Raw genomic sequence first — 9,256 nt, 5'->3', positions numbered from 1 at the left:
TAAAACCTACAGGAGGGTATCTCTACAGGAACACGGTAGGAGTTAAAACCTACAGGAGGGTATCTCTACAGGAACACGGTAGGAGATAAAACCTACAGGAGGGTATCTCTACAGGAACACGGTAGGAGTTAAAACCTACAGGAGGGTATCTCTACAGGAACACGGTAGAAGTTAAAACCTACAGGAGGGTAGCTCTCCAGGAACAGGGTTGGAGTTAACACCTACAGGAGGGTAGCTCTCCAGGAAAGAGCCCTGGCTATACCTTTATTTAACTAGGGAAGTCAGTTAAGAACACATTCTTATTTACAGCGACTGCCTACCCCGGCCAAACCCAGACGACGCTGGGCCAATTGTGCACCACTCTATGGGACTCCCAATCACAGCCAGTTGTGATACAGCCTGGAATCAAACCAGGGTGTGTAGTGACACCTACAGCACTGAGATGCAGTGCCTTAGACTGCTGCGCCAATCAGGTGTCCTTTAACTGGACGTTTTGAAGAAAAACATATGTTAGACAATAATAACCAGAACCGTTTGAAATGGAATAATTTACAGTCGTCCCAGCAGCGTCCATATATTTTGAAACAACTATTGATGTAATGACAGTAATCATGTGATGTTTCTTCTCACCTCTAGTCACCCTGTTTCTTTAACATACTGTAATGCTTTCACCTAGTGGTTAAGTCTGAAAATGAAGTTATGCGACTACGGGTATGATAAAATATCAAAATACAGGTGAAATAATGCCCTATATGTCGCTTCTCTAGGCTCTACGACTATACAACAAAAATACATCTATCACAAAAATACAACATAATGAATTGTAAAAAATTATCAGTAATTATGGTGCGTAGTTGCATATTTCACATTGAAAAACAAATGGATGCTATTGAAATGTAATGCCATTAACACATTGTTCTTCATACATAGATATCATTCAACTCCAGTGATAGTCTTCTCTTTCTCTGGCTGGAAGCAGGTGCAATAGGTCTGCAGAATTCTGCGGTAAGACAATTTCAACATCTTACAAAATATACATTCATAATCATAAAGCGGTGTTAAAATAAAATACTTGTTACTGTACACAAACTATGATGAAATGACGACGACTGTGATATGTGGTTGTCTCACCAACTACCTTAAGATGAATGCACTAACTTTAAGTCTTACCTCTCACTTAATAAACTGTGATGGAAATGTACTGTGTGTCATTGTCTGTTACCGTAATGGGAGGTGTCTTGGTCCAGGTGGATTGTGGTCTCCTCCTGAGGACATTTGTTGCATAAATTCCCACGCATCTCAATGTAGTTGTTCTCCTCCACATCTAAACACACTACAGTGCAGTTTGAGAAATGGAATATCCCATGTGAATTTTCCATAGAAATGTTTCATGTGAATTTTCCATAGAAATACAACAAAACTGCATAAAGTAGATACTTACATTCAGTCTGACTTTTACCTTTTTTCTTTTTCTGACACCTCATCTTCAAATTTAGAATGGCGACGGCCAGTGTCGTCATTGCAAATGCAAAGAACCCAAATGCAGCCACCGCTGATGTGCGACCTTTTCCCAAAACAAATGCCACAGTTTAATTCTAAATATAGTCATGAATCTTAAAAATGGTACTTTGTTCTGTAGTACCCTGTCACCTGACTCATATGTGTGCCTTCAAAGCTTGGTTCAATACATTCTGTCCTACCCAATTAAAGGACAAGTAATGGGCAGGTCTACTGTACTGTGCAGAGAGAACGGTTCTGGACCAATAGTATGCAGAAAGTCAATGAGGAGTTACTGTACCTCTGCATGTCGGGACAACTGGACTGAAGCCTTCTTCACTTATTTCGTTCATTGCCACACAGGTCAGTTTTCCAGGCGTATAGCTGTCCAGGAATAGAATAGGACCTGAGCTCAGGGTCTGATTGGACCCTGTCCAGGCATATGGCTGCTTGTTCCAGTTCATCACAACTCTGTCTCCTTTATCAACAGAGCAGGTCAGAACAACTCTCCCATCAAAAGTACAGGAGGTTCTCACCTTTGGTTTGGAGACGGGTTCTGAAATGTAAATCAATCATGTCACACAAATATACACTCACACAGTGCAAAGTCAATCAACAAGCTACAACAGAGAATATTATTTTCAGTCAAAATGAAGCAAATACATTAACATTAATGGACAATAAATGAACGAAAGCCAAAATATAAAAAAACTCATATTCTTACATTAAAGGGGCAATTTGCAAGTGGGTACATCGATATTTGGACTTAAATTAATGATATACCCATTGATTCTTGAAGAATATTACTTATACATGCCTCATGAGCTTAGTTCAACTGTTGTACCCCACCAGAAACCAAAATATAAGCCTGTTTTACTCCATTGTTTATAGACAATGTGATTGTAAACAAACTATGTAGCTTCAAAACATTGTTAAAACAATAATTTTGATATTGTGCATCCATAACTCAGTCTGAATTTGAGAGTGGATACAATTTTACAGCCCCATCCCTCAGCTGTTTACCAAAACAATGGCTGGGTGTACACCATTATTGTTTGAATTGCAGATTGCCCCTTTAATCAACATAGATGTGTATGCTTGTGCTAAAACTTCCCTGACGAATTGAAAAATTATGTTTTAGATTATAGCAGATGTCAAAATTTGCAGTAATTTCAAACAACTCACCTAGAATACTGAGCTCAATGCGCCGCTCGGATAGACAATCTCCATTTTCACTGAATTGTTGAACAGTATAAATTCCACTGTCTCTTTTCAGTCCTTCATTAAACTTCAGTGAACCATTTAGAAAGATCTCACACCTATCCGTTAAATTAACAAGCGTACCATTTCTAGCTATTAACATATTTGTATTAACATATTTCCATCTTACGTCAGAGATCTTGGCGTGCAAGTGCATTTTAGGGTGAAGGAATATGGAGTTTCCTACTCGTCCAACTACTCTGGTGTCTTCAGCAATAACTGAAAATAAAGCATTTCAATGCTTTAAAATAGATGAGCAAAAAACTATTGTTTAAAATATTTTGGGATTATCAAGAAAAACTATTCAGCCTACTTACCATATCTTATGTAGAGGTGAAGAAGCAACATCCACATTGGAAGCCCACCAGTAGATGTTAAAGCTCTCAGAGTATGGGTTGAGGACATGTTTGTAAACTAGAAAGTTTGGCAAGAAATGAATGTGTAGTTGTCATTACGCTCAGACAGTTCTGTTTCCTGCTATGGGGAAATGGCCCTCTAGTCATGAAACCACAGCATATGGGTTTAAACAATCTACAAGTTTCACTCACTGAAGAGAGAAATGTAAAAAAATATTTGGTGCTTACAAGTAGCCACAGTGTATACAATGTCAACTCACCTCCATGTCCTACTCATGTTTTCACTTTAAAAAATATGTACATTATTTCACCTTTTCTTAACCAGGTAGGCCAGTTGAGAACAAGTTCTCATTTCCAACTGCTACCTGGCCAAGATAAAGCAAAGCAGTGCGACAAAAACAACACAGAGTTACACTTGGAATAAACAAACGCACAGTCAATAACACAATAACACTTCTTCTTCTCTCCATGAAGAGCAGGCTGACCACAGGCCAGGCAGAGCTACTGAGCTGTAGAAACAGCCACGCTAATAGGTGTGGCTGCGGGACGCTGTTCATATGCATGCTGTACCGCTTCTTTTTTAGCTACTCTGCAAAACACACTCATAACCACTTGATATAAAATATAGAATAATAACCTGCTAAAGCACCATATGCATTTTACACTCTGGGCCTAGTTTAACTTCTGTGGTTTGCCTTGCTCTGTTGATGCACATCAGACCGTTTCATTTTCACATCAGTTAGCCACTTTACCACATTTTGCTAAAACAGTGTACTTGCAATGCAAAGTATCATTCCTTTTTTCTTATGCACGTTTCAAAATCAGTTATTTCTGAAAAGACAATCAACGATGCAATGGAAGGCGTTCCATTGTCTTGATCTTAATAGTTTGGCTACAACTGAGGTTGAAGCAATAGGTTGTAAACTGGTATAGTGAATTAAGCAATTGTAATAGCCAATATGCTGTGAGATGCAAAATGAGATACCTGGATGTGTTTTTCTGCTTTGAATAGAGGTCATGCTGATTCCTGGACAGCCTTATTTTAGTCCTCATGACAGTTGAATACTTTCAGAGAAGTAGCCATTATTTACTATTTTACACTATACATAACTTTAACCCATTGTATAAGAGATTCTCAAAAATTGAAATTTTCCAGGCTTTTATATATAAATTGCAGTTGTACTTTATCAAAAGCCTTTTCAAAGTCAGCTGTGAATATTGGGCCTTGTTTCCCAGATTGTTCATAGTGTTCTATCGTTTCCAGTACTTGTCTAATATAATTTCCAATGTATCGTCCATGTTAAAAACATGTGTGACTAGAATTAATATCTGACAATACCTTTTTAATTCTATGCGCTATTCATTTTAATATCATTGTTGCATCACAACACTGAAGAGTAAGGGTCCTCCAGCTTTTTTTATTGACTTGATCTTTATATTTACCATTTGGGTCCTGTTTCAGAAATAGTTAAATCAGACCTTGTTGAGTATCTAATAATCTACAATTTTTATAGGAGTGGTTAAAACATACAATAACGGTCCTCTGACAACATCAAAAATGGATTAGTTTACTGTGGTGGCTCATTTCTGCATTACCAAATGAGGAGAGTTACAAACACAACAGTCCGAGTTAACTACATCTTTAATAATTAAGATACTTTTGCAAAAGTACTTTCACCTTCAATAATGCACTCTCTCGAATGAACCAGGAAGGTTTTAACACAATGGCTACTGAGATATTTTATACCCAAGAACCACCCCTTCAACGTACATTGACGAACCACAAATCTTAGGAACAGTTCACAAAGGTTAAGTTTGGTATGAAAAGATATCTATAAAACACAGCAGACAGCAGCTGCTATGTCAACAGTGTTCATTATATAGACGAGTGTCTGGTCTTCCTAGAACCGTCCCTCCCTGGTACGGTATAGAACAAAACCATTAGCTCATGTCCTCTGGAATGCTTTTTAGGCGTTCTTATCAAAATACACCATAAATCTCCTCTGTCAGTGCTATCTCAGAGGCCCATCCTCAGTAAGACAACTCTTGTTCCCACTCCTGGACAAGCTCACTGAGGGGAGTGACCTGCACACAGACATTGTGGAGACAAATAATTGGTTCCCCATTAATCACGCCATCCCTTCACATGGTTTAAGAATAGGTAAAGACACATTCACATATGAAGACAATATTTCATTCTGTCCTCCTCTCTTACTGATATTCTGCATAGCAACAGAGACATGTAAAAAACAAGTCTGACCTCTCCCCTCTCTGGGCCCCAAGTGACTGAGCCAAGGGAAACGTGCAACTGAAAGACACCAGATTCCAAAGGACACTTTCTAATGACAAGTATCTCACATAAGCATATTATACTAATAAAACATCTTAATTATCTATGTTACCCAACTAATTCTGATTCATCCACCATATTCCCAAAGGACACTTTCTAATGACAAGTATCTCACATAAGCATATTATACTAATAAAACATCTTAATTATCTATGTTACCCAACTAATTCTGATTCATCCACCATACTCCGTCCCTTCTAGAGAATCAGAACAGTAACTTTACAGGAGACCCAGTATCTAAACACAGACTTCATCACAACTGGAAAGACAGTCAGTCTTCCCTTCTAAACTTAAAAGAAAATCACAAGATTTAAGAACATTCATTCACATGGAAAATACATATATTCTACATAAACCAAAAATCACAAAACAATAACTCATTGCATGGGGTTCCTGCACATGACATCCCAAGAAACTCAGCACTGTCTCTTATTTCAATCCCCCAACATTTACTAAGCACTCTAGCAATTTGTCTGGGAAGGTTATGATACAGTCACCGGTACGAACCCACAAAGAAAAACAAAAAATGCATACAGTTTGAGATTCAAAGCTATATTTTCCATAAACAGTGAAATTCACATAATTAATGCATAATGCAGTGCATGCAACAATTGAGTTTAATAAAATAATATTTAGTTATCTATCACACTCCAATGGATCAGCATAGTATGTTGCCAATGACTATTTCTATCCCAGAAACCAAAATTAGCACATCTTGTTGTACAAATCCAGGTAGTGACTCCTAGTTAAAATATATCCCCTTGGTGCCTAATGAACATCACCCAAGAGAAGCATCATGATTCCACTATTAAGGCAATGCCTATAGATCAAAATAGATTAGAATCATTTTCACTCTCCAGAGCAGAGTTCACCCATGGCAGTCACCATGGCATGCTTATAATAGCGTCAACATCCTTAGTTCAACAACAATCTATCTCCAATACATTAATTCCTTCACTCATTTAGATATTAACATACTCAACTCAAATCAATCCTTCAGTTTTAAAAATCATTCCATTTCCAAATAAAATCAGAACTCAGTTAATTATCCAACCAAAATGTTAAAATGACATTGCTCAGTGATTCAAATTGGTACTATCACTCAAAATAATAACTCAATTTTAACTATCAACATTAACATAATGTACATTCATTTTAACATCCAGTATAATTATCCCATCATTTCTACTATTAACTTTTTTTATCATGATTATTCTACAGATCAGTATCTCAATGCATTCTTAATCAAAATTACTATAATTTCACGTGGTATAGACCTCTACAATCAACCTGAAACCCCAAAAGTCTAAACAGCTTTGGGCACAGTTGACCAAACCCCTCTCTCCAGGCACTGATTCTTCTGGCGTCCTCTTCATTCTTCTTCAGATAGCTTTAAAGTTCAAAGTGAATGGCCCATTATAATGTCCCAATGTCAATGGTCACCTTAGATGCCCATTATGTCTTGTCCATTCGTCAACCAATATATCAGCAACATAAGAAAAGTTTAGAACAGCAGATTTCCCCATGCTCACTCCACGTGGACTCCTCTCACAGTCCTGAGAGAAACATGAGAGAAAAGCAGTTGATAGCTTATATCGGATACTGTACACCGGTTGCTGGCTTGGCTATTCCTCTCGGTAGAAATGGTTTGGACAGGGCCATATTCAACACCTTCGTCACTCCTTCTTCAGTCAATTAGAGGGGGTTTGAGGTACACACACTTTTCGGTCCAATTATCTCTTCCATGCATTAAGATACCGTCTGATGTCACTTTTCATGATAACCTCGAAAGAACAGATCAGAACAACAGTTTAGTTCAGTTCATTAACTACATGATAAATTATTACTTTTACCAATTATTCTTAATACAAATGTCTAAACATATTTCAAAGAGAATAACAACACATTCTATTGGAACTATTCTTTCAAATTGGCTAATACTTCCCATCACAATTTCAACTCCATCGCAGAGCCACAGAATCAGGAAGTTAGACCTATAACCTATCGGGAATAGAACATAACAAACAACACAATACACTCCTTCACATATGACTCAAGGTGTGTAAACTTCAATACAAATTTTAAAGAACTGAATCCAAAACCTCAAAGGACTGTATCCTCCCCCATTTTTAACACATAACTCTCCATGAGAGTAATGTATTTAAAAAAAAAACACTACTGGTCAAAAGATAAAACAAATTTCAAAAGAACATAATCAAATGAAAATCACAACTCTGAAAACCTCCACAAAGAAAAAAATTATTTACCCATATGGTCATAGGAAAATAGACTTAAAGCAGCCTACCCTTAGGTAAAGGCAATGCCCTATATCACATAGGTGCAAATTACAAATGTCTAAGAACTTTAAATTCCATCATAATTATAAATTACACAAATTACCTTGACATCAGCATAACAAATGACCTAAAATTCATTATCCAAATGGCTTTCCCATGAGGCTGATCAGACCACACAGGAAAGCCCTGACAAAGGTCATAAGTCATACCACCCCGTCACAGAAATGTTTCTTACCATTTTAGACAAATTAAAGAAAAACCCTCAAACATTTTCCACATCTTGTATCACAGGTACCCAGAACATTTCATTATCAAAAGAATACACATCTTTAATTAAAACTCAGGAAAAAAACTTCTAAAAATTCCACGTATGTATACCCCTTGAAGATATCTTAGCACAAAGTCAAATGGAAAACTCACCAACCCCACAGGAAAGAGAGAAAAAAAAAATCAAACATACTATTTGAAAAACACCAACAAATAGTAATAACAAATGTTTTGTGTGTGGGTATTTGCAAAACCCTAAAGTAAAGACAAACAAAACATTTCCAGGCCTTTTCCATTTTGGTAGTTTCACTCACCCAAGATTATAGCCCCAGGAAACATTCCAAAGAGAGACAATGAAATCCCCATTTTCCCAAAGAAAAACACTGAAATCCCCATTTTCCCAAAGAAAAACACTTCGGTAGCATTCATTATACTACACCAATTCAGAAACCCAAAAGTTAACTACAAACAAAACCTAATTGTCATATGCGTCGTAATGATCGGACCAAACTGCAGCAGGGATGTGAATCATCTTCTTGATTTATTAAAGAAATGAACACTGAACAAAAGCGCGACAAAAACAGTCCTGTAAGGTAAATATACTATACATGGAACAACCACCCACAAACACAAGAGGAAATAAACCCACTTAAATATGGCCTCCAATTAGAAGCAACGACAACCAGCTGCTTCTAATTGGAGGTCGTTCCCAAAACTAACATAGCAATAAAAAAAATAGAAAACACACATAGAAATAGAAAACATAGAACATAAACCAAAAACCCCGAAACACCCAAAACAAACACCCCCTGCCACGCCCTGACCGAACTTCAATAACAAATAACCCCTTTTACTGGTCAGGACGTGACACTAATGATAATTCCACTGTACTCCCTCAAATCATTAATCATTAGTTTTAATCTACATCAATGTATATGTATGCTTAATTGAACATGCACTACCCTTAGATACAATTATCCTGGTATCATTACTAGATACCAGGATAATGATCCAACAAATATGTGATAGCATTTTTCACCTTTGGATTGTTCCTGTTACCCCATTAAATTGAAAAAAAAATTATGTCGCAAATGTAGGACATTTCTCAGCGTAAGGAATCAGCAATATTTAATCCCAGTCATTTAATAAAATGTAGTTTGAGACGTGTTCTCCCATGTCACCTTTAACATACATACTTTAGTTGACTTCCATCCGTCCTGGAGGAAAGA

General features: G+C 37.0%; 1 protein-coding gene and 1 long non-coding RNA gene across 6 annotated transcripts; both read right to left on the bottom strand.

The window, feature by feature from the left end:
• Window positions 1-253: 253 nt before the first annotated feature.
• Window positions 254-3,285, bottom strand: LOC106563738 (T-cell surface antigen CD2). 5 transcript variants are annotated; one of them, XM_014129568.2, is made up of 6 exons: window positions 3,075-3,285; window positions 2,683-2,976; window positions 1,799-2,053; window positions 1,460-1,564; window positions 1,223-1,324; window positions 254-1,000 (listed from the first exon to the last, which is right to left on the bottom strand). In XM_014129568.2, the coding sequence occupies exons 1-6, from the start codon at window positions 3,160-3,162 to the stop codon at window positions 921-923; spliced, it is 924 nt and encodes a 307-aa protein (XP_013985043.2). In that variant the 5' UTR covers window positions 3,163-3,285; the 3' UTR covers window positions 254-920. The 5 variants fall into 5 exon arrangements, with proteins under 5 accessions (XP_013985043.2, XP_013985040.2, XP_013985041.2 ...); XM_014129565.2 differs by having other exon boundaries at window positions 256-1,000; window positions 1,223-1,333; window positions 1,442-1,564; XM_014129566.2 differs by having other exon boundaries at window positions 256-1,000; window positions 1,442-1,564.
• Window positions 3,286-5,999: 2,714 nt separating this feature from the next.
• Window positions 6,000-8,669, bottom strand: LOC106563740 (uncharacterized). The gene is made up of 2 exons (XR_001319309.2): window positions 7,135-8,669; window positions 6,000-7,019 (listed from the first exon to the last, which is right to left on the bottom strand). It is a non-coding gene; the product is annotated as an uncharacterized lncRNA (long non-coding RNA).
• Between the last annotated feature and the right edge of the window lie 587 nt (window positions 8,670-9,256).

This window comes from Salmo salar, chromosome ssa11, assembly GCF_905237065.1.
Source record: "Salmo salar chromosome ssa11, Ssal_v3.1, whole genome shotgun sequence".
In the NCBI taxonomy this organism is placed as follows: domain Eukaryota; kingdom Metazoa; phylum Chordata; class Actinopteri; order Salmoniformes; family Salmonidae; genus Salmo; species Salmo salar.
Note: the sequence above shows the minus strand (reverse complement) of the source record. Positions and strands in the feature narration are given on the sequence as shown.